General features: G+C 61.0%; 1 protein-coding gene across 4 annotated transcripts in view; it reads left to right on the forward strand.

Annotated features, from left to right (window-relative positions):
- The first annotated feature begins 5,158 nt into the window (after positions 1-5,158).
- ARHGEF10 (Rho guanine nucleotide exchange factor 10) overlaps positions 5,159-24,764 on the forward strand; it is a 97,996-nt gene continuing 78,390 nt past the window's right edge. For 2 of the 4 annotated variants that reach the window (XM_030312046.1, XM_032592794.1), the window contains exons 1-4: positions 5,160-5,597; positions 14,697-14,764; positions 22,471-22,620; positions 23,212-23,499. In XM_030312046.1, coding sequence (XP_030167906.1) covers positions 14,728-14,764; positions 22,471-22,620; positions 23,212-23,499 — 475 coding nt within the window. In that variant the 5' untranslated portion in view covers positions 5,160-5,597; positions 14,697-14,727. Of the gene's footprint in view, positions 5,598-14,696; positions 14,765-22,470; positions 22,621-23,211; positions 23,500-24,764 lie in introns of all 4 variants that reach the window. The other 2 variants (XM_032592796.1, XM_032592795.1) reach the window with 2 other exon arrangements.

A 24,764-nucleotide genomic window follows, 5' to 3' on the forward strand; every position in this document is an offset into this window, starting at 1 on the left:
AGACAGGTGGCCTTGGAGGGAGTGGTTGGTCGTATTCCGGTAATGATTTCAAGACGCAAGTGCCCCGATTCCCAACGGGTTATATGCTGGGAACAGGAGAAAGGGGGATCGGGGTAACTCCCAGAGGTTGAAGTTCTGTCCTGAGCGAGGGCAAGAAGGAGGTTTCTGGGGGTGGGAGTGCTCACAATTCGATATGCTGAGCAAGGTGCCTCCCGCTGGGGCCGGCGATGTCTCTGGGAGAACATTTTGCATAGCCCCTTAGCAACTTTCAGATGCGAGCGTCTCCCGCTTTCCGAAGGGTCACGCTAAGGCACTTGGCTTCTTGGAAAGACCCACGTTAGGACCTGGTTTCCCTCGCCCAAAGAGCCCGAGGAGGATTTCGCTTCTGTGAAAACAGTCGATCCGTGAAAATAGACGTGTGTCCTCCAGCCACAGGGGCACGGCCCGGCTCCGTCCGAGGGACGCTCCGCGTGCAGCCGCCTGTCCCCGTCTGTGCCTTCTCCATTTATTTCGGGCGTCTGTTAGCGGCATGTGTCCCTGTGGCCCAAGAAAAGCCTGAGAGAATAATTTTTGGGGTCTGTTCACGGTCACAGATTTTCCCATAGAAATGAATGATAATTCCTTCTATCTCTGCTCTGAGGGATTTCGTCGGAACGCTGTACTTTCGGACAACGGGGGACCCGCGTGCCATAGTGTGTTCTTAGCGCTAGTGTCCCTGCCTATGGAACGTTCCAGGACCGACTGATCTTGTTGGTGGGATCTTGGATCTCTCACACCCTCCCCTCGCTTCTCCCACCCCCACCCCTGCGTCCGGCAACCACCAATCCGTTCTTTGTACTTATGAGCTCGTTTTCACTCCTCGTAAGGCGAGGTCACTTGATACTTGTCTCTCTCCGTTTGCTTCAGCCACTGTGACGCGGCCAGCCGGTGCGTGTCGCTGCGGAGAGCAGAACCTCCGTCCCCACGGCAGGGTAGTAGTCCGTGTGGTGTGTGTATCACACGTAGTTTCTTCCCATTCTTCCTTCCGTGGACACTTCGGTGGCTTACACATGTCTTAGGATGATTGTCCAGAAGTGGGATTGCCGAACCGTGGGCGAGTTCTAGGGTTAATGTTTCGAGGAACCTGCGTGCTTCTGCAGGGCCCCTTTCTCCGCATCCTTGTCAGCGCTCCTTACCTTTCGTCTTTTCGATTTTAGCCATTCTGACAGGCGGGAGGCGATCTCTCATTGTGCTTTTGATTTGCATTTCCCTGATGGTCCCTGATGGTGAGAGCACCTTTCCATGTGCCTTTGCGCCACCTGTATGTTTTCTTTGGAAAGATATCGTTTCAGATCCTCTGCCCGGTTTTTAAAAAATGTATATTTATTTATTTTTAAGAAAGAAGGTACAAGTGGGGGAGGGGCAGAGAGAGAGGGAGACACAGACTCCGAAGCAGGCTCCAGGCTCCGAGCTGTAGGCACAGAGCCCGATGCGGGGCTCGAACCCACGAACCAGGAGATATGACCTGAGCTGAAACTGGATGCTCGACCAACTGAGCCACCCAGGCACCCCTCTCCCTCGCTTTTTTTAAATGTTTATTTATTTTTGAGAGAGAGAGAGAGAGAGAGAGAGAGAGAGAGAGACACCAAGTGCAAGTGAGGGAGGGGCAGAGAGAGAGGGAGACACAGAATCCGAAGCAGGTTCCAGGCTCCAGGCACAGAGCCCGATGTGGGGCTCGAACTGACGAACCGTGAGATCCTGACCCGAGCCGAAGTCAGACACTTAACTGACCGAGCCACCCGGGCGCCCGTTTTCTTAATTTTTCTGGTAACTTGTTACTTTGTGTAGAAGTACAGCCGATTTGTACGTACTTGGATTTTGTGTCCTTCGGCTTTGCTGAATTTGTTTCTAACAGTCTTTTGGTGCAGTCTCTGGGGTTTTCTATGGACAGTGTCATGTCTGCACAGAGTATCAGTTTTACCTCTGCCTTCCCAGTGTGGATGCCTTTTGTCTCTTTCCTTGCCTAATTGCTGAGGCTGGGACTTGCAGCACCATGATGAAGAAAGGTGGTGATAGAGGACATCCCTGTCTTGTTCCTGATCTTAGAGGAGACGCTTTCTGCTTTCCTCACTGAGTGTGATGTCAGCTGTGGGCTTGCCACATGGGGCCTTTATTAGGTCGAAGTACGTTGTCTCTATACCCACTTGTTGAGGGTTTTTTTTTTTTTTTAAGTCATACACAGATGTCGAATTTTGTCAAATGGTTTTTCCGCACTGATGGTGATAACCCTGTGATCTCTGTCTTTCTTTTTGTCGGTAGGTGATTCTCGTTGACTTGTCGATGTTGAGCCTGGCATTCCTGGGGTGAGCTGCACTTGGTCACGGCGTTCGATCCTTTCAGTGCGGCGTTCATTATGGTTCACCACTATGTCACTGAGGATTTTTATGTCTTTGTTCATCGGGACTGTAATTTTCCGTAATTATATTGTCTTTGTCTTGTTTTAGCATCAGGGTAATGCTGGCCTCCTAAAATGCAGTTGGAAGTGTTTCCCATTCCTCTGTTTTTCTTGAAGAGTATGGGGAAGGATTGGTATTAATTCTAACTTTAATGTTTGGTAGGTCTGGTCCGTGAAGCTGTCTGGCCCTGGATATTTGTTTGTTGGGAGGTTTTTGGTGACTGATTCTATCTCCTTACTAGCAACGGGTCTGTTCAGATTTTCTATTTCTTCCTGATTCAGTCTTTGTAAGTTGTTTGTAGGAATTTTCCATTCCTTGTAGGTTGTACAGTTTGTTGGCTTAAAATTGTTTGTACTATGTTTCTTATGATCCTTTGTATTTCTTTGGTGTCTGATGAAATGGCTCGTCTGCTACGTGTGGTTTTATTTGAGTCCTCTCTGGTTTTTTTCCCCAGTAGGTCTGGTGAGAGGTTTGCCAGTTGTATCTTTTCAGAACCTCGTAGTTTCACTGATTTTTTTCTATTGCTTTTTGTCCGATTTATTTCCATTCTGATCTTTGTTTTCTTCCTTGAGATGTAGAGTGGGGTGGTTCCTTTGAGATTTTTCTTGTTTCTTTTTTATTTTTTATGTACAGAGAGACAGCATATATGAGTGGGAGAGGGGCGGAAAGAGAGGGAGAGTGGGGTTGAGCCCCTCATCAGGCTCCACACTGAGCGGACAGCCTGGTTATGATTCTCTCTCTGTCCCCCTCCCTCCTTCCCCATCTGCCCCTCTCCCCGACTCGTCTGTGTGCTCCCTCTCTCTCCCAAATTAAGAAAAAAAAAAAATGAAAAAAAGAGAGTCTTACTCGAGCTTCATGCCCAGCATGGAGCCCGACAGGGGACTCAATCTCACAACCTGATCTGAAATCAAGAGTTTGGTGCTTAACTGACAGAACCACCCAGGCACCCCATTCTTGTTTCTTTGTTATCTTTTTTTTTAATGTTTATTTATTTTTGAGAGAGAGAGAGAGAAAGAGAGAGAGAAGGAGGGGAGAGGCAGAGAGAGAGAGGGAGACACAGAATCCGAAGCAGGCTCCAGGCTCCAAGCTGTCAGCACAGAGTCTGATGCAGGGCTCGAACTCAAGAACCGTGAGATCATGACCTGAGCCAAGGTTGGACGCCCAACCGACCAAGCTCCCAGGAGCCTCTTGTTTCTTAACATAGACATTTATGGCTACAGATTTCTCTCTCAGAGTAGCTTTGCCGCATTCCATAGATTTTGGAGTGTTGTGTTTCCATTTTCGTTTGTCTCAAACGAAACAAGGTATTTTTTTTTTTTATTTCCTTTGGGTTTCTTGTTTGACTCACTGGTTGTTCACTAGGATGTCGTTCAGTCTCCACATATTTGTGTTTTTCCCCATTTTCCTGTGATTGGTTTCTAGTTTCATTGCAGTGTGATCACAAGAGATGTTTGATATGGTTTCAGTCTTGTTAAGTTTGTCGAGATTTGATCTGTCACCTAACACGCGATCTGTCCTGGAGAATGTGCCGTACGCACTTGAAAAGAGAGTGTATTCTGCTTTGGAAACGAATGCTCTGTATGTGAAATCCGTCTTGTCTGATGTGCCGTTTGAGGCTGGGGTTTCCTGTTTGATTTTGTCTGGGTCACCTGTCACACGTACTTTAAGACTTGGTGGGGTTCAAGGAGAAATGCCCACCACTTTGGGGGCGCCTTGTTGGCTCAGTGGTTAGGTGTCCGACTTCGGTTCAGATCATGATCTCGCGGTTCATGAGTTCGAGCCCCACGTCGGGCTCTGTGCTGTCTCCCTCCCTGTGTGTCTCCCTCTCTCTCTCTCTCTCTCTGTCCCTCCCCTGCTTGTGCTCTGAATCTTTCTCTCTCTCTCAAAAATAAATAAACATTAAAAAAAAATTTGAAAAAAGAAATGCCCACCATTTTGGAGGGCTGCAGGCTAAGGAGTCTTCACTTGCCTAATTAGCATCGTCTCACGGTCATGAGCCTCTGCTCCTGCCCCGTGGTCTCGGCGATACCCTCCATCCACCTGGCCCTCCTCCCCGGTGCCCTGTGGACCCCGATACCTGAGTAACCTTCTAAAAAGGCCTCTGTGGCCACATCAGTTCCCTGCTCAAACACGTCTGTGGATCCCCTCGGAGCCAAGCACGAGGCCCTGCCCTGGATGGGGGGGGGGTCCCCCTGCGGGTGGGGGGCCTCCCTCCCCTCGTGCTGCCCTCCTCTGTCTTCCTCCGGGAAGCACTCTCTTCGCAGCCCTGCCTCAGCCGTGCTGGCAGAGTCCCAGCCCACTCTCCTGCCTCCCTGCCCAGGACTGCTGTGTGGGCACAGTGATTGCGCCCTCTGGACACCCTCTCCTTCCTCTTCCCAGGTGTGGCTCCGCTGGTGTTGGGCGTGTGGGCACCCCAGCACCCTGGGGGCCGTGTCCCGGGGGACGGAGCAGGTTCACGGACTCCCCTCCCCACGTGTGTGAGCAAGGAGGCTTGCTGTGCCCTGGGGGGGATGGCTCTTATCCTGGGTCTGACCGATGTGATAACATTTCTCTGTGGGAGCATCCGATTACGCTTCCCGTAAGTAACTCCCTTCCTGGGCGGCCCCCACCCCTTGGAGGCCCTGCACCCTGGGCACGGAGGTTGTCCTGCTGGGGGTGCAGGGCTCAGACTCTGGCCCGGGTCCCAGGTGACCCCCGTTCTGAGGCCGCCTGTCCTGGTCTCTGAGGATGATTCTTACAGTTGGAGTTCACTTTATGCATGAGACTTCTGGGCACGTGGGTCTTAGTGGAGGGGCTTGTGGTTTTACTCTGGGTCACGTTGTGAGCTGACCCTTTCCTGGGATGCTCTGCCCTGTCCTTGGGTCGGGCACAGTGTGGCGTGGGAAAGAACAGGGAGGCCCGGAGAGGCTGTGGAGGGCGCCCGGCCCCAGAATTAATCAGAGAGAGCGGCGCCCCCGCTGGTGGGCTGATGGGGCACAGGGTGTGGGCTCCAGGAGGAGGGCTGGTGGGAGCACAGGGTGTGGGCTCCGGGAGCAGAGGCAGCTCTAGAGACCGTTCGCTTCCATGAGCAACTTTCTGCTATTTTGTTTTCCGAGCTTGATATTTAAAGAAAGCACTTCTCAAGGACTTGGCCTGATAAAGACAGATCTCACTTACTCCTCGGTAAGTCTTGATCGTGTGAAGCAGTTGTGATTTTGTGCAGGTGAAGTTGAGGTTTAGAGAAAAGTCTGGACTGCTCTGACTCAGATGACTCGAGTCTGTGCATTCAGTGCAGACGGGCCTTCCGGAGCTTTCCGGGGGACATGCGGTTGGGTGGTGAGTCTCCTCTTGGTAAATTGACCGTCAGAGGACAGGAGGGCACAGCCATGTCACTGACATGGTCAGAGCCCGTGTGGACCCCACCCCCAGGGGAGGGGGTTCCCCTCGACCTGGGCCTCCAGCTGCCCACAGTGTGACCCACCAGGAGCTCCTGTGTCCCTTCCCCTCCTCTTCCTCCCTCCTCACAAAACCCCTTTCTGGAGTTTGTTCCTTACTAGCAGGTCCTAAATAAGGAAGTATTTTCCCAGCTCTACAAACGTGCACTTACGGCCTGGGCATCAGCCAAGGTTACGTGTGTTCCTTGTTCTGAGCCAGCGTTCAGCAGCCTGCGCCCTTGCAGAGGGAGCCTGCCTGGACAGGCTCCTGGATGTGTCCCACCCCGAGCCACACGCACTCCCTGCGGGTTGGGGCTGGACAAGGCTCCTTCCCTCCCCTTTCTCTCTCTAGGGGAGGGGTATGGTGTTTCCTCCTGGACTCCAGATTGGGGGCCTGGGCTGGGCTCAGAGAACAACAAACAAGAAGGTTGACATGCACATGAATTCATCTCAGCCGTGGCAGAGGCCTTGGGTGGGGGGAGGCAGGGGTGCAGAAGTCCTGGGTGGGGGAAGCAGGCAGGGGTGCAGAGATCCTGGGAGGGGGAAGGAGGCAGGGGTGCAGAGATCCTGGGAGGGGGAAAGAGGCGGGGTACAGAGTTTCTGGGTGGGTACAAGGAGGCAGGGGTGCAGAAGTCCTGGGTGGGTGGAAGGAGGCAGGGGTGCAGAGGTCCTGGGAGGGGGAAGGAGGCAGGGGTGCAGAGGTCCTGGGTGGGTGGAAGGAGGCAGGGGTGCAGAGGTCCTGGGAGGGGGAAGGAGGCAAGGGTGCAGAGGTTCTGGGTGGGTGGAAGGAGGCAGGGGTGCAGAGGTCCTAGGAGGAGGGAAGGAGGCAGGGGTGCAGAGGTCCTGGGGGAGGGAAGGAGGCAGGGGTGCAGAGATCCTGGGAGGAGGAAGGAGGCAGGGGTGCAGAGATCCTGGGAGGGGGAAAGAGGCGGGGTACAGAGTTTCTGGGTGGGTACAAGGAGGCAGGGGTGCAGAAGTCCTGGGTGGGTGGAAGGAGGCAGGGGTGCAGAGGTCCTGGGAGGGGGAAGGAGGCAGGGGTGCAGAGGTCCTGGGTGGGTGGAAGGAGGCAGGGGTGCAGGGGTCCTGGGAGGGGGAAGGAGGCAGGGGTGCAGAGGTTCTGGGTGGGTGGAAGGAGGCAGGGGTGCAGAGGTCCTAGGAGGAGGGAAGGAGGCAGGGGTGCAGAGGTCCTGGGGGAGGGAAGGAGGCAGGGGTGCAGAGATCCTGGGAGGAGGAAGGAGGCAGGGGTGCAGAGGTCCTGGGAGAGGGAAGGAGGCAGGGGTGCAGAGGTCCTGGGAGGGGGAAAGAGGCGGGGTACAGAGTTTCTGGGTGGGTGCAAGGAGGCAGGGGTGCAGAAGTCCTGGGTGGGTGGAAGGAGGCAGGGGTGCAGAGGTCCTGGGAGGGGGAAGGAGGCAGGGGTGCAGAGGTTCTGGGTGGGTGGAAGGAGGCAGGGGTGCAGAGGTCCTAGGAGGAGGGAAGGAGGCAGGGCTGCAGAGGTCCTGGGAAGGGGAAGGAGGCAGGGGTGCAGAGGTCCTGGGAGGGGGAAGGAGGCAGGGGTGCAGAGGTCCTGGGAGGCGAACAAAGCTGGTGAGCTGCAGGGGCCAGGGGGAAGGGCAGGAGGGCCTGGAGGGCAGGCAGAGGGGCAGCGCGGGTGTGGGCTGCACTCCGTTCCTGGTCACTTTCAGTCAAAGTGCAGTCCTGGCTGGGCTGTCTGCCCTGCTTCTCCAACCTCTGGTCCCCACCCTGTCTTTCGTTCCCTCCCAGGACACCCCGGATTCTGTGTCCTTGGGCCCCCAAGTGGGCTGCTCCTATTAGGATTTCCTTGTGGTGATGCTTCGTTGTGCTGAGGCTGGGCGTTGTCCTTTTCCACGGGAGGAGATGTGTCCTCTCCTTGTGGCTGGGAGCTGAGGCCACGCAGGAGGGGCGCAGCCGTGGGAGGGAGGGCAGAGAGAGGGATCAGAGTTTGCAGGGGGAGTGCCGGGAGAGGCTGCATATGGAGGCGGCTCGCGTGGAGAAGGCTGGCGTGAGCTGGGGACAGCAGATGGGATGCAGGGTCCCGGCCTCTGGCTAGGGGAGCACGCCCTCTGGGGAGACCTCACATCCCTTCCCTGGAGCAGGGGCGAGTGGGAAAGAGCCGGTGAGCGGCTGGTGCCTCAGGTTCTCTGATAGCCGTTGATCCCGGTACATTTGCTTCTCTTTTACTTCTATTTGGGCCAGTGGGTGCGGGAGGGAAGAGATCTCAGGGCTGGCGACAGTGTGACACAGGCACATTTCTTACCGTCGGAAATGCGCAGACACCCGCCCCCCGCGTGGCCTTGATGAGATGATGCCTCGCTGTCTCCCCGGCGGTAAAATCCAGGCGATCACGGGACGGAAGTGCCAGGTGGACAGCGATGTTCCCTGCAGGTGTGAGAGAAGACCCTCTTTCCTCCCCACCCCTCCCCTTTTTTGTGAGCATCACCTCTACCTCAAAGTCTGGAAACGTGAGGACGGGGGGCTGACATGTTTGGTCTCCTGTGGAGTCTGGTTAAATGTAGACCCTGCCGTTCCAGCAGGACGTGCTCGCTGAGCTCTCGGGTGCTCTCCCTTCTCCCCTCGTGGTCTCTGTTGAGGGACAGCCTTACGGACGCGACGCCGACCCAGAGGCTCCTGGTTCCAGTACCAAACTGCGCGCACCTGCTGTGAGCCCCCGGGATTTCCTGGCTCACGCCGATGGCTCAGCGTCCAGCCCCCTGGCCCCTCAGCCCCAGGCTCTGTCCTCGGGGCCGCCTGCCCCTAGGCCTGAGGGACGGGGCCCCGAGGCTCCTGCCCCACCCGGGCTCTGCGCCGATGTTCCGAGCCAGCCCCTTAGTCTGGGACGCTGGCAGGTGCTCTGATCCCGGCACGATTGGTGGCGGCGGGCTCGGGTGGAGGCCCGCCCAGAGAGTGGGGAGACCGTTGGGGTGGATGTCGGGGAGCCGAGCCCGGAGCGCGCTGTGCGTGGGGTGCCGTGCGCTAGCAGAGCTGAGCCCGATGCGCCGAGAGCCTGTCCCCTCCGGGGTGCTGCCCCAGCCTCGCGGACGCGGGGTCGTCTCACCCCCAGTGGCCCTCGGGCGGGCGGCGCAGCTGAGGACACCGAGGCGCAAACAGCAGAGCCTGGTCCAGCCGGGAGGGGTCAGGACGGCAGGGTGTCGGCAGAGTCCGGCCCCCGGCCCTCTGCTGCTGATTCACCTGCTTCTCGGGGGAAGGGGCCTAGGTTGCGAGAGTGCCGCAGTCCTCAGATTCCAGACCTCAGCGTCGCTGCGGTCACGGGGTACGAGCCGCAGGAAGCACCGGCCCCCTGTGCCTCAGCATCCTGCTGCCCACCGGCCCCAGATGTTACCTTGCGCGTCTCCGCGGATCGTGCAGGGCACACACACAAAAATGCCACGGGAGTAAAGGCTCAAGTCTATTTCCATGATGTCGCAGAAGGCAAGGGAAGCGATCTGGGGTGTTCCCTGGCCTGGGAAACCATCTTGTGACGTGGAGCCACGTGGCCTCCGGACCCGTGGCACAAAATCCTCCTGCAGCGCTTGACCTCTGGCCGCCGCCGTGACTGGATGCGTCATCGTTTGGTCGAAAACCGCAATCTGGGTGCACGACGCAATCTCTCATTAGGATGCCGAAATTGGAGAGTGACAGCAGTAACACAGCCCGGACTGGAATTATCTCATGCTCTGTCCGTCGGAGAATGGCATCGTGTAAGCGACGCTTGTCCCGTGTCCCCAGGTCGGTCTCGGGCAGAGTGGGCTGCAGCCCGGCCCAGTCCCCAGAACGCCGTCTGCCAGCCCAGAGGGCACCCGGGGAGGGTGTCCACTGCCAGGCACCCGATGGTGCAGAGAAGTGGCTTCAGAACCTGCTTGGCTGCGGGGGGCCTGGAGGGCCTGGGGGTGCAGACACAGTGCCCGGGCAGGCTGCAGGCACGGTCGGTGCCTCTGTGACTTCCGGAAGCCGACTTGTGCGTTTGCTGCCTAGAACGTTTCCTTCTCAGGAGCACGGCTTCCTGCGGACGCTGATCTTGGAGGCAAACCGTCACCGGGCACTCTGCGATCTGGCTGGCGCTCACTGGCTACCAGAGCACAGATCATGGCACGGGGGGCCCCGGGCTCCAGCCCCAGCTCGGGCGCACGGTGAGCGAGCCCCGGGCTTGCTTGGAACGGGTCCTGTGTGCAGCAGGTACCCTGTGGGCGTGAGCCGTGCTGGTCAGTGGGCCGGGCGTCGGGGCAGTTCTCGTGTTGTGCTGCGGTTACCCGTGGGGAAAAGCCCAACTGGACTCTGTTCTGATGTATTTTAAGGACAAACGATTCGCATTAATGAGATTTGTGCACTGAGGTTTAAAGAGTTTGGAAGCCGAGTAGGGCGTGTGATGGAGAGAAGAGAATCGAGTTAAGATGAAGAGGGTGTGGCTGGTCGATGTGGCTGAGCTCCCCCAGGAGGGACCCCAGCAGCCACGCCACCACTCTGTCCCCACCGGGAAGGATACCTTTTTATGGCCGGCCTCCAGCACGTCTCACGCGGGAGGAGAGCGTGTGCAGAGATCATACCGCGTAGAAAGCTGTGCTTTGCTCTAAAGCCCAAGAGCCCCTCTGGCTCCCGTGGGCTCTGCCACGTGGGAATGTCGTCCTCTGCAGCTAAGAGTGCAGGATGTGTGTCCCTGGTCTGTGGACAGAATGCCTAGGAGCCGGAAGCCCTGGTCCACTCACCTCTCAGATGGCTAAAAATACCAGTTTCCCTTCTTTTCCTTGCTTCCTCCCATGACTGTGGCATCCGTTGGCCCCTCTTCCCGCGGATGTCTCTTCTTTCCTGTTCCCCCCGGTGCCTGCGGGGTCTTGGTGCGCCGGGAGGGGCCGGGTCCAGTGTTGGGACCAGCCTGGCGTTTCCCTGTGTGAGCAGCACCGGTGAGAGCCCCCCGCGCCCTCATGTACGTCACGACAGGTCGCGGCTGGCGCACTCCAGGGAGATTTGCAGGCTCACCTCTGGAATGTGTCTGCATTTGAGGGTGAAGGCCCTCCCCCCCTCGTGCTGCGGAGGCCTGCGTGATTCCTGCAGCCTGTCACGTACCCTGCCCCTCCTGGCACCGCTGCCCCAGAGCAGGTGGACCCTCTGGTGTCCGTGCCAGCTGGGCCAGCAGAGCGTGTGTGACCTCCTGCAGGACTGCAGACCCGCAGGCTGCGGGCTGTGACCTCCTGCAGACTCAACTTCGGTGCCTTGACCACGGTGGACATTGCAGGGACATTTGCTGACGTGGCAGGCGTGGTGTTCATGTTAGCGTCTGGGTTCCTGTGTCCCCGTCCCTGGGGAGCAGGTCACCTGAGGTCGCCGCAGCTTCTTGGCCAGGCGTGCTTCCTCCCGCGTTATTTTCCCGAGGGTTCGCTGTGGTCCGTGCACGTCTGTCTGAATTGTTTGGAGACCTAACTCCGGTTTCTGGCCAAATTTTGCTGTGGCCTCGTTGACACCACTGAGTGTGTGTCGTATCAGATCTCTGGAGAGGGCCTGGGGTGGACATGGTCTCACAGAGCACAGATGGCAGTGTAGCTGGACCACCACCTGCTGCCATTCACCGAGTGTCCCCTGCGTGCTGGGCCCTGTTCTGATCCCCACGGCCGCCGAGGCCCGTACCGTCCCTCCGTTCCAGGTGGAGGCTTGGGCTCAGAGATACGGACACTCTAGGGCTCCTGGTGGCCCACAGGAGAGCAGGGAGCAGAGATCACAGCCCCAGCGTGTGCGTCCATGTCTGTCCTGGGTCTCCCTGTGGGTGGGTTTCTCCAGGACCCCCAAGCCTTGGTTTTCTCATTTTGAAAATAAAGGGAACCTGTTTTCCGGAGGTGTGGTGTTTCCAAGTGCACAGCAAGGAGATGCTAAGCGAGAGAGGCCGGCACATGGCAGGTGCGTGGCCCACTTGGGCCGGTGTGGGGGCCACTTCGGGGGCTGGGGTGTGGCCTGTGTAGGGCTGATGTGTGGCTGGTGTGTGACCGGTGCATGGCCCGTGCATGACCAGCATGGGGCCCTGTGCGTGGCTAGGGCATGGCCCAGGTGGGACCGTGTGGGGGCCAGGTCGTGGCTGGTGTGGGGGCCGGTGTGGGGCCCGTGTGGGGCTGGTTGAGGCCCTGTGCGTGGCTAGGGCGTGGCCCAGGTGGGACCTGTGCGGGGGCCGGTTCGTGGCTGGTGTGGGGGCCGGTGTGTGGCCCGTGTGGGGCTGGTGTGGGGCCTGTGCGTGGCTAGGGCGTGGCCCAGGTGGGACCTGTGCGGGGGCCGGTTCGTGGCTGGTGTGGGGGCCGGTGTGTGGCCCGTGCATGACCAGTGTGGGGCCCTGTGCGTGGCTAGGGCGTGGCCCAGGTGGGACCTGTGCGGGGGCCGGTTCGTGGCTGGTGTGGGGGCCGGTGTGTAGCCTGTGTGGGGCCTGTGCGTGGCTAGGGTGTGGCCCAGGTGGGACCTGTGCGGGGGCCAGGTCGTGGCTGGTGTGGGGGCCGGTGTGGGGCCCGTGTGGGGCTGGTGTGGGCCCTGTGCGTGGCTAGGGCGTGGCCCAGGTGGGACCTGTGTGGGGGCCAGTTCGTGGCCGGTGTGGGGGCCGGTGTGTGGCCTGTGTGGGGCTGGTGTGGGGCCCTGTGCGTGGCTAGCATGTGGCCCAGGTGGGACCTGTGCGGGGGCCAGTTCGTGGCTGGTGTGGAGGCCGGTGTGGGGCCCGTGCATGACCGGTGTGGGGCCCGTTGTGGGGCCCTGTGCGTGGCTAGGGCGTGGCCCAGGTGGGACCTGTGTGGGGGCCGGTTCGTGGCTGGTGTGGGGGCCGGTGTGTGGCCCGTGTGGGGCTGGTTGGGGCCCTGTGCGTGGCTAGGGCGTGGCCCAGGTGGGACCTGTGCAGGGGCCAGTTCGTGGCTGGTGTGGGGGCCGGTGTGTGGCCCGTGCATGACCAGTGTGGGGCCCTGTGCGTGGCTAGGGCGTGGCCCAGGTGGGACCTGTGTGGGGGCTGGTTCGTGGCTGGTGTGGGGGCCGGTGTGTGGCCCGTGTGGGGCTGGTTGGGGCCCTGTGCGTGGCTAGGGCGTGGCCCAGGTGGGACCTGTGCAGGGGCCGGTTCGTGGCTGGTGTGGGGGCCGGTGTGTGGCCCGTGCATGACCAGTGTGGGGCCCTGTGCGTGGCTAGGGCATGGCCCAGGTGGGACCTGTGAGGGGGCCGGTTCGTGGCTGGTGTGGGGGCCAGTGTGTGGCCCTTGCATGACCGGTGTGGGGCCCTGTGCATGGCTAGGGCGTGGCCCAGGTGGGACCTGTGCGGGGGCCGGTTCGTGGCTGCTGTGGGGGCCGGTGTGTGGCCCGTGCATGACCAGTGTGGGGCCCTGTGCGTGGCTAGGGCGTGGCCCAGGTGGGACCTGTGCAGGGGCCAGGTCGTGGCTGCTGTGGGGGCCGGTGTGGGGCCCGTGCATGACCGGTGTGGGGCCCGGTGTGGGGCCCTGTGCGTGGCTAGGACGTGGCCCGGTGGGACCTGTGTGGGGGCCGGTTCATGGCTGGTGTGGGGGCCGGTGTGTGGCCCATGTGGGGCTGGTTGGGGCCCTGTGCGTGGCTAGGGCGTGGCCCAGGTGGGACCTGTGCAGGGGCCAGTTCGTGGCTGGTGTGGGGGCCGGTGTGTGGCCCTTGCATGACCGGTGTGGGGCCCTGTGCGTGGCTAGGGCGTGGCCCAGGTGGGACCTGTGCGGGGGCTGGTTCGTGGCTGGTGTGGGGGCCGGTGTGTAGCCCGTGTGGGGCTGGTGTGGGGCCTGTGCGTGGCTAGGGCGTGGCCCAGGTGGGACCTGTGCAGGGGCCGGTTCGTGGCTGGTGTGGGGGCCGGTGTGTGGCCCGTGCATGACCAGTGTGGGGCCCTGTGCGTGGCTAGGGCATGGCCCAGGTGGGACCTGTGAGGGGGCCGGTTCGTGGCTGGTGTGGGGGCCGGTGTGTGGCCCGTGCATGACCAGTGTGGGGCCTGTGCGTGGCTAGGGCGTGGCCCAGGTGGGACCTGTGCGGGGGCCAGGTCGTGGCTGGTGTGGGGGCCGGTGTGTGGCCTGTGTGTGCTCAGTGCGTGGCTGGGCAGGCAGTGCCAGTGGTGCCCTGCCAGAGCCCACGCGAGCAGTCCCTTCTCCCACGTGGGTTGACAGCGGGCTGCATCCTGGTTCCTCCAGCATGTTCCGCACTGTGGGCGGATGGTGGCCGGGGCACTGTCACCGTCGTCACTGTCCCTTGCTGCTGTCCTTGCTGCACCGGAGCCTGGACATTTTCACCGGCTCGTTCTGGTGGAAGCCGGGCAGGTGTTTGATACCCTAAACCCTCGTAAACAGGGCGGGGGCTTACGGGACGGCCGCCTCGCGGCCCGGGGACTGACCTCCTCACAGTCTGGCTGGTTTCACGCTCATTCTCAGACTTGGGTTTCCTCTGATCGCATGTACGGGAACGGGATCTGCAAAAAAGAGAGGAAAACGTGTGCGGAGATGTGGCCTAGACCCAGGGTTCAGAGACTGAAGGCCGAGGAGATCGTGAGCGTGGCCCACGGTCCCGGGCAGCGAGGGCTTCGCTCGAGGCTGCAGCAGAGGGAACGGGACGGGGAGACGTGTGCAGGGCGGGAGGGGCCGTCCCCGAAGTGTGGGCGCAGACGCAGCTCCCGGCGAGGACCGGGGTGGGGGGGGGGAGTGAGGCCACCAGGACCGTGTGCTCCGTGCTCTGGGCGTGGTCTCAGAGGACACTTGGCAGGCCTTGTCGGGGAGGGGCTGGTCCTGTAGCTGCCGCCGTGGATGACCGCTGGCCTGGCCTGGAGAGCCCCCTGCAGCCCAGGGCGGCCTCTGCCTGTGGTGACCGTGGTGTCTTTCCTTCCCCAGGGCTCCCGGGAGTGAGCGTCCCAGCTGCACAATGGACCAGCCAGAGCCGCCCGCCCCCGCGCCCGAAGGTAACGGGGCGTCCTTCGGGGGCCCTTTCCCCCTCGGGGATGGGGAGGGGTGACCACAGCTACCGACGAGGTGGAGCTCAGCCGCCGTCCCCCCCCATCCCCTGGCCACCAGGGCCCATCCTCACTTTGGGGCAACCTGGCCGAGCGCCCCCCCGGCCCCGGCCCCCCCCCCGCGGGGCACGGGCCAGCACGGCCTGCTGTGAGCCCTACCTGCGGGGACCCATCAGTGCCCTCCGGCATGGAGGGCGGTCTGGAGGATGAGGAGGGAGGGAGACGTCCCATCCAGCCCTGGGGCACGTTCCTTGTCTGCCTCCCTCCACCACCACCGTGAGGACCGTGAGGGAGGGGTGCAAGTGAACGTTTCCTCGTCCTGTCCCCTCGCCACGGTGGGGCGTCGGGGGCTCGGTGTCACTCCCCGCTCATGGGGCAGGGCCTCCTTCCGGGCTCCCCGTTCCCGAGGCTTCCCCAGACGTGCCCCCGTGGACAGACTCACATGTCCTTTGCACACCTGGAGGCTGTAGGGCCTGAAAGGCAGAACCCTCAGCATGTGAAGCTGCGAGAGTGTGGGAGGAACCCACGCAGGGCCCGTGGCTCTTCCGTGCCCTCCCGCTCCCGGCAGGCGTGGGCCCTTGGGAAGTGCCCTGGCCCGGCTCTGCGCTGCAGGTGGCTCTGGGCCTCGGGCTCCCAGTCGGAACAGAAGGAAGGCAGCCCGCAGGTGGAGCCGCTCTTGTGGGGAAGCAGGGCTCGGGCCGAGCGGTGCCTGGGCTGCTGGGCGCTGGGCCCCCCAGGAAGGCTCAGCTCGACTGGGGAGCCCTGTGGGGAGGGCTGGTCCAGAAGGAGCCAGTGATGCTGGGCTATGTGGCCAGAGGGGCCCCTGCACACCTTCAGCCAGAGTCTGCTCTCGGGTGGGACCTAGGAGCCAGCTGTCGACCTTGGAGAGTTGCCTGAGCCCCGGGGTGAGGGTGGCTCGCTGGAGGGCACCCCAGGAATCCCGTGGCCCAGGCCGTGCACCTGCTCCTTCTGCGGGGCGCCTTCCGGGGGGGCTGGCTCCCTCCTCGGGCTGCGGCCGGCGGGCTTTGGTTGGGGGGGGGGGTCCCGGATGGCCCCCGTGCAGGTGTCCGCCGTGTGTCGGGGTGGCACCGAGGCTCCTCCAGGCTGGATCGTACTCGATTGTCATAATTGGGAAGGTCCCAGAACCGCTCACTGCTTCCTCCCCTTCCGGCTGGGTGTAGCCTACACACACGTGGCCGGGCGTGTCCCCGGGGCTGGCACACCCAGCTTCAGGGAGCCTGTGGGCTGCCTTCTGTGGGACGGTCCCTGTATCCTGTGTCAGCGGTTTCCGTGGCCTGCGTGGGCCGTGCTGACCGCTCTCCCCGGGATACCCGTGGTGTGCACACCGGGCAGCTGGGCCGGGCCGCGCCTGGAGCGCGGTCACGGCAGAGCAGAGTGGCGCTCCCAGGGTGGGCTCGCCGCACTTGTTGGGGAAAAACTAGAAAATAAAAGGCCCAGAAGCCCTTTCCGCACCAGTTGTTAAGAGTGTGTGGGACTTGCGACTGTTGAAAATCTGATGGCGGTGCGTGCCTTTTCCCACCACGCTTTGTCCGCTGTTTTCGAAGGAACCGGAAGCCGCCCTTCTCTCGTTCCGTGTGTCCCAACATCTGGCAGCAGCCGGCTGGGGCTGGTCCCGTGCGTGACGGAGCCTTGGCAGTGACACTGAGTGGATCTGCAGGAACGCCCGTCCACCCACGGGCTTCGCCCCCAGATGCACCTCTGCACTTGGTCTGGGACGGGAGGGGGGCCCTGACCACACGGCCGGGGTGTGGGTGGCTGTGCTAGTGGGCCGGGCCGGGGACCTGGGAAGAGGAGTCACGGCCTGTGAAGCCCAGGGCATCGGGGGGGGGGGGGGGGGGGGGCCGCGGGCAGGCTCTGCGAGGCTTCGGTGGGCGGGAGCACATCCGATACCTGGAGAGCAGTGATGTGACCAGGGCTGGGGGGTGGGGGGGGCAGCAAGGCTGTCTTCTGGGAGTGTGCTGAGGGGGCAGCTCAGACGTGTGCTCTCCGGGAGAGAAGTGGTGCTTGAACGTGGGGTGCACGGTAACCAGCCCCATCTGGGTGGTTATTTCGGAGTCCTCCCGTGTGCTTCTGAAACGTGCACGTTTTCATTTGTGACTTCTGTGGAGGAGGGAAAGAGGGCCAGGCAGGAGCCGGGACAGTGGGGGGCTGCCTAGGGCGTCGGGCAGAACCACCCCGCGTTCCCTGCAAGCCCACACCCACCCTGTTCTCCACGTTCAGAGTGACAAGCAGGCTGACCGCAAGGCCCGTCACTGTGGGGCCCAGCCGGTTCGGTCAAGCCATCTGTGGGCCAGGCCCCAGGCCCTGTGAGCTGGGAACTGACCCTGGGCGGCAGGCAGCCGGGAGGTGGAAAGGATCCCCCCACGGACCCCTGTTCTCGGTTCCCCTGGAAGATTTCCTCTGGGCAGCTCTGGGCGTGTGGCCAGCGTCCTTACAGGGTGGGGGGAGAGTGTCCCCATTTCTGTGGGTGGATGGCTTCTTCCTGGCTGGTAGCCTGTGGGTGTGCCTTCTGGCTTTGGTGTGGACTGAAGGCCGCTATTTGACAACAGAGAACATCATAGTTCAAGAACCGAGATCCTGATCCGCACAGCCTTGTGGGCAGTTGACTCTTGTGACCCTTAGCGATGGGCACCCACAGGGCTTTGTGGGCGGGGACAGAGAGGGATGGGAGGCAGGGCAAGCTGGGAGTGGGTGGGGACTGACGCAGGGGGTGGGGGGCAGGGCAGGTTGGGAGTGGGCGGGGACACAGGGGGGTGGGGGCAGGGCTGGGTCGGAGGGCCTCATGGAAACCCCAGCAGAGCTCCTTGGATGGGGGTCTGGGGCTCTAGCAGGGGGTCTGGGTGTGGACTTGGGGTTTTGTGCAGACGGACACCGGGGCCTCCAGCAGGCCCGGCCTCCCCGTAGGGAGAGGGTCAGGTGCGCTGGAACTCTCTGTTGGGGCAGAGGCAAGGGGGTCCGTGGAGGGAAGCAGAGTCAGCTTGGGGAGCTGTTCTGAGTGCGAGTGCGGTGGGCGGTGCCACAGGCCTGCACCTGTCACAGCCTGGAGGCAGACGTCCGGGATCCCAGCCTCCTTCAGAGGCCTCTCTCCTTGGCGTGCAGACACCGTCCCTCCCCGTGTCCCCACGTGGTCGTGCCTCGGTGCGTGTGTGTCCTGACCTCTTCTGATGAGGACACTCGTCGTACTGGAGTGGGGCCGCCCTAGCGACCTCATTCTACCTTAATCACCTTTGAGGCCCCGTCTCCACACATAGCTGTGTTCTGAGGTCCTGGGGTTAGACCTTCAGCCTAGGGTGTAGGGGGACACGGTTCTGTCCTCGAGAGGGACTGAAACAAGCAGCTGGGTGTGTGGGAGGGAGCCGGGAGACTGTAGTGTCATTGATGCCAAAGGATGGTCATGTTAAACGGGGCGGTGAGGTCACCGTAGGGGACAGCGGGGAAGGACCACGGGCATTGGCTCTGGGGACAAGGCACCCAATAGCGCGTGAAGCCAGGTCACTAGCTGGTGGGGAGGCATCAGGCGTTCCGGGGGTGGCAGGGGAGGTGACCTGGCCGAGTGCAGGGGACGTTTCTGGGCTGCTGTGTGTGACGCTGTGATGGTGGCCACACATCACGGTGCCTTTGTCCACACCCGTGCGGTGCGCATCACTGGATGGAAACCGTGGACTCTGGGTGACGGCGGCCTGTCCGTGAGGGCCTGGCCCTGTGCTGCCCATCTTACTTGCTGAAGGCACTGAACAAGAATTAACTTCTTCCTTTAAGGGGAAGACCCTGTCAGGCTTTGTTATTTAAATTTTTAAAAATATTCATTTAGTTTTGAGAGAGAGAGACAGAGCGTGAACAGGAGAGGGGCAGAGACAGAGGAAGACACAGAATCCAAAGCAGGCTTCAGGCTCCGAGCTGTCAGCACAGAGCCGGACGTGGGGCTCGAACCCACACACCACCAGATCACGACCTGAGCCAGAGTCAGATGCTTAACCGACTGAACCACCCAGGCGCCCTAGGCTTTGTTGTTTGAGGCAGTGTTCATAAAATCAGTTTCAGGTATATTTTATCTACTTCTTAAAGTCCGGCAGTGATGAACTGTGACTTCCGAGAGGAGGGTTGATGGAGGGAGAGCAGGCAGGTGGTTCTGAGTCCCTGCTGCGCCCAGTGGAACGTGTGGGTGGCGGGATCTCCATGTGTCACGTCGCCGGGTCACAGCGCGAGCTCTCCCGTCATCACCTTCGGCTGGGTGTTTAACTCGTATTGTTTCCCTGTCACGTTGACCCGGCAGACACAAATCCAGTCGTGGGAACAGTTGTATTTGGAAAGCATCCTGTGCGTTTTGCTTTTTCTCTGTTGAAGAGATTTATTGCCCTGGGTTCCCCAGGTTACTCCTGTGAATAAGCTGACTGACTCCCTAACGGTAACGCCGAGAACCCACACGCCGACCTCCCTGTCGTTGGGCCCGAGACCCGACTTGGCGGGAGAGCGCACGTCACGTGACTGATCCGCGGACACAGGCTGCGTTCACCCCCAGGTCCGGTCCGTGTCTGCTGCTTTTTCTTGTGATGCTGTCCTCACTCGGTGGCGGCGGTGAGCTGTGCATCTGTGTTTATTAAGTACGAACCTCAGGGGATTAGCCTGCTCCTGGAGTTTAGCCCAAGTGGAAATGTGGTCTGAACCCGAACACAGCCTCACGGCAGGCAGGAAACGTATGTGTTGTAGGGAGTTTGCCGAATGCAGGGAATCACTGTGGAGAAAGTACCAGTCGTTTGCAGAGGCCACGGTTAATACTTGGGTCTGTGTGTGAACGGGATGAAATTAGTAAAACCAATGGTCTTTAGATGATTCCCTTTATTGTGGTGAAATATACATAATATTTACCATTCTTCAGTGCTCCTCGGGAGCACGAAAACCACCAGCAGTGCCCTCCGCCTCCAGAACTTTCCATCTTCCCAGACTGAAGCCCTGTCCCCACGAGATACTGACCCCCATCCCCTGCCCGGCCCCCGGCACCTGCCGTCCTGTCTTCCGTGGGTGCTGTCACACTGTGTCTGTCCCGTGGTGACTGGCTCCCTTCGCTCCGCAGAATGTCCCCAGGGTCCGTCCGTGTGGTGACAGGTGTCAGAATTTGTCCTTTCTAGGACCGAATGCTCCCGTTGTGTGCGCCGACCACAGTCCATCTGGCCGTTCGTCTGGCCGTGGACTCTTGCCTTGTTTCCGTCTCTTGGCTGCCGTGAGTTATCCTGCTTGAATGGTTGCGCGCTCACACAGTGGCACACTCGTTCGTGTGGCTGCACACCTGTATGGGCGCGCTGGGATCTGTGTGCCTGCTTTAGTTCCTCCAGGTGAGGCTCGGAAGCAGAATCCTGGGGTCGTTCGGTGGTTCTGGTTCTGTGCTTCCTTCGTGAGGGGCCTCCTTACGGTTGCCACGGCGGCCGCTCTGTTTTCTGGTCCTGCCAACGCTGTAGGGGGTTCCAGTTTCTCCAGACCCTCATCAGTGTGTGCAATTTTCTGTTAAATGGGTGTGGAAAGACCGATTAGAAAGACTGTCAGCTTAATACGTCGAGACCTCTTCCCAAATTCTCGAATAAGCTTCGACCAGATAACTTTGATGGCTTCTTGAGTGTCTGGCTGTATAAACGCGTAATATGTAAAGTCTCTTTCCTACTAAAGGACACTCAGGTGAGTATCGTGACGGTCTCTGATTATTTCCTTAAGATAAGTGTTTCGCAGTGGGATTTCTGCGACAAGGGATGTACAGAATTGTCCGGCATTGGTACGTGTTGGCGAGTTCTCTTCCACAGAGTCCCCAGTGCAAACTCTCACCAGAACAGTTTTCTGAAGCCTTTTCTGGATTCCATTTCGGTATCTGCCCCATCATGCTTTTAGCACGTGTCAACTGGGGAGAAATTGCCCTAGAATGCTGCTTGTGGACCCGGCAGTCTCGTTCCCCCTAGGTCCCCGCTGAGGGGCCCCTCCCTCCTGCCCCGACAGAGCCTGTCCACCTGACCTCTGTGGTAAGGTGTTTCCTTCAAAACACCTGTTAGGACGTGTTGCCGGTTCCAAAGACCGAAGGGAAAAATGAGCACCTGGTATTTAAGACCGTTGTTTCTGGACCATCGAAGGTTCATCTGGACCCACAAGGCCACAGCTGGAAAGACCGTCCTAGACTGGCTCAGGTAGCCCCAGCTCTGTCACCTTCTCTCCCTAGAAACCAGCCACCTCTGAAAGCCTGAGTCTCACGTCCTACCCCCCAGCCCCCCCTCCCCTCTCCCCCGGCTCCACTCCCCCCCCACCCCGGCCCCGCCCCCCAGCTGCCAGGTGGCTGTGGAACATTTCCTTCCTGGAGAGCACACGTCGCCCCCTGCACAGCATCTGCGTCTGCTGGGGCGATGCTGACCGGGGCCCTGCACCAGGAGCGAGAGGCGCTGGGAGTGGAACTGGAGGGGACGAGGCCCTCTCCCCGCCCCCCATCATGCTGGGACAGTCCGTGCCCCGACTCACCCCACCCCCACCCCGACCCAGGGGAGGTGACTCCTTCCCAGCCTCTCTGCACCCCCCGTCCCCACCGTCCCCAGAACCCACCTGGCTCTGGCTCAGGGGTGCTGGCTCTGTCACCCCACCGCCCCGTGGCCGGCTTCCCAGCCCGTGTTCACGCGTCTTTGGCTCTAAGATGACTGGTTCAGATCCCACATTCCCACACTCAGGCCTGTGTGACCGCTGGGTGGAACCCTCTGGAAGGGAGGAGGGAACCCGCTCCGGGCCCTGGGCGCCTCTCTCAGCAGATCCCTCTGCAGCCCAGTGGGACCGGAGCTCTCTCTCCGTGGGGACACCTGATGCCCTGGCCCACCCTGCAGCACCCCGGTTTGCTTGCAGAGTGAGCAGTTTGGGTTCCATCTCGGTGTCATTTCTCCCTCTCCATAGTGCCCACCTACTCGTTCCTTCGCAAGGGAACCGCCCTGGACACCCCAAGGGTGCAGGGTCCCCATCCTGGGAGAGGGTCCCCGTGTGGGTGTGCAGGGTCCTCGTCCTGGGAGACGGGTCCCCATGACCAACTTCCCGTGATCTGTGTGAGCACCAGATGCCCGCAGACCGTCTGGGTACAGAGGAGTGAGTTGTGCACCAGTGGAGAAGGCCGTCAGGTTTGGGAGTTTTCTGTGTTCTGACTTCCGGCCCCAGTGTTGGGGTGCCGTCGAGCAGCAGAAGCTCCCTCCCCACTGGGCCGTCCCCTGCCCCAGCCCCCTGGCCTGGGCGTGGTCACCAGGGTGCTGTGGCCTCTCACGGGATCGTGGACGGCATCCGTGGGTCTGAGTGGCCTCCATCCTGCCCCGTACACATCCACACGCGGGGACGCGTGCAGGACGGGGACCGCAGGGTGGGCCTGGCCTGGGCAGGGGTTGCGAGGTCCCCTTCCTAGGGTGGCATGTACGTTGTGGGTGATTGGCGTGGACAGAACCGAAGGGGCCTGGGGCCCCGTGGGGCTTGAGCGGAATCCACTAGTGTTGAAGTCTGCGGCCTCCCTCGTTTCCTGGCGCTTCCCTTCCCTCATCCTCTGCCCGTCGCTTCCGCCACCCGCGCAGCCCCTGGCACTGAATGCTAGCGCGTCTCTGCTCCTGCGGCGGCTGAGTCTGTGTTCTTTTCACCATTAGAAAACGAGGTGAAATACGACAGGAACAACAACGAAGAGGACGAGGGGGAGCAGTTCGATTTCGACAGCGGAGACGAGATTCCAGAAGCGGATCGGCCAGCCGCGGGCGCCCCGGCCGGTGGGGGGGGCGCGGATGCCGCGTCTGGCTCAGGTGAGTCCCCGGGCCGCCCCCAGCGCCCGTGGCCCAGCAGCCCGCTCGTCCCGACCGCGGGTGAGTGACGTGGGGGGAAGTCGGTGTCCTGGAGCGGGACGTGAGCTGTGATGGCTCATTGGAGTTTGGCCGCGCCCCTTTGGTCCCTGGCATTTCCCACGGGCGTCAGGCTGCTCGGCGGCCCCTGGCGGCCTCCCGGAGGGGGTGGGTATCGGCCACATCTCAGCACCGTGCCGCTGCGTGGTGGGAAACGTTTCTGAAACTAACGCTCTTTGAGATGCATGGAGTCCGTGTTGGATCCTGGAGGTGGCTGCTTTTGTCCCGACCACAAGGGCTGGTTTCTTGTCCACAGCGAGGGCTCCCCGCACAGTCAGTGGCTCCCCTGGTCCGGCAGCTTCTACCTGATGCCTGTCAGCAGAGAAGCCGCCCCGGGAGCTGCCAGGCCCTGGGGTGTCCCACGCTGACCCCAGCAATGCTCCGCCCTGTACTCCCAGATCTGGGCGTCTCCTGGGTGCCCTGGTGTTGCGTGCCCTTTGGGGGGGCGTGGCTCCACTTGTCCTCACCTCCTCCACACTGTGTGTTTGCCTCCAGGAGGTGAAATCGGGAGGGGAACGGACGCGGAGGCCCCGGTGGAAGGCCCGACGCTTGAGGTCCCGACACGGGTGAACCCCTACTCCGTCATCGACATCACGCCCTTCCAGGAGGAGCAGCCCCCGCCCGCCGACCCGGATGCCGAGGAGGAGAGCGCCAGCCCGCCGGTGTCCAGCGGGTACTCGGTGCCCGTGCCCTGCGGCTACGCTGTGCCCTGCAACCTCCCGCTGCTCGTGCCGGCCTACTCCAGCCCCGTCGTCATCCGCGCCGCGTCCCTGGAAGAGGAAGGTAGTGTCCTCCTCCTCGCCGCGCGCTGCGGGCCGTGACCGCCTGTCGTCCGTGAGTCCCGCAGTCCTCCGTGTTCTGGTAGAGCCGCCGGAGCCGACCCGGGTCACCTTCCCCCGGCAGGTGCCGGTGGGTCCGCGTGCATGAGGGCAGCGGGACGTTCGAGTGCGGCCCTCCCTGAGCAGAGGGCGGCCTGTTCCGTTCCGAGTGCGGCCAGTGAGGCAGCCCAGCCAAGCGTTTGTTCTCTCGCCGAGATCTGCGTGTGCTCCCTATCCGAGGACGCAGCCGAGATCTGCGTGTGCTCCCTATCCGAGGACGCAGCATGGGCGCTGTCCCAGGTGTAGAGGCTCTCAGGGACGCGAGGCCGCTCGGACACGGAATCAGAGCTTGTGCGAGATTTCAGCAAACGCGTTCTCTCCTTCCCAGTTGTGACCATTGAGGGGAAAAAAGAAAAAAAGTCTTCGTTAAAGAAGCTCTTGAATTTGTTTGGAAACCACAGGTTTTTAGGGTTGAGGTTTTTCACATGTTTTCTTGTAATTGGTTGGAATCTTGGAAATTAACCGTGGTCAACAATGCTATTCGTGTTTTGTGGCCTCTGACAAGTAAGAACAATGTGAAAATAAGGAAGTAGATTATGGAATTGAGAGGAGAAGGGGGGGCGCCCGGGGGGCTCAGTCGGTTGAGCATCCGACTCTCGATGTCGGCTTAGGTCATGCTCTCGAGGCTTGTGAGGTCGAGCCCCACGTCAGGCTCGGTGCTGACAGTGCAGAGCCTGTCTGGGATTCTCTCTCTCTGCCCCTCCCCCACTCTTGCATGAGCACATGCAGGTGCACATACGTCCTGTGGTGCCCTGGCCGGCTTCCTAACCATTTGCACCGTGTGGTTCCCTCGTGGACACAGGGCGGCCTGGCTCTGTGGGCTCGGTCAGCATGCACGTCCTCGCTGAGGCTCCCTCACTCGCATAGAGGCTCCCCTGGGACACGAGCCTCAGAGTCGGGGACAGCTGGAACCCGTCATCTTCCCCACTGCCCAGCACCAACAGTGAGCCTCCACTTTCATTCATTAGTGGTCCTCCAGTGGCCAGAGACTCATGGTGCTCTGCCTCGTGGCACGGGCTTCCAGATCCTTCCAGAACAGTGAGAGATGAGCAGTGTGTGTGGCCCGCGGGAGAACTTCCTCTCGAGTGTGCTCACCATACCGTCATCAGAGTTCTCGTTTTAGCAGACATCACCTCCGGGTGCATCTGCTTTCTCAGAAGGGGGAGCGCC

The sequence above is a fragment of the Lynx canadensis genome, chromosome B1 (genome assembly GCF_007474595.2).
Source record: "Lynx canadensis isolate LIC74 chromosome B1, mLynCan4.pri.v2, whole genome shotgun sequence".
In the NCBI taxonomy this organism is placed as follows: domain Eukaryota; kingdom Metazoa; phylum Chordata; class Mammalia; order Carnivora; family Felidae; genus Lynx; species Lynx canadensis.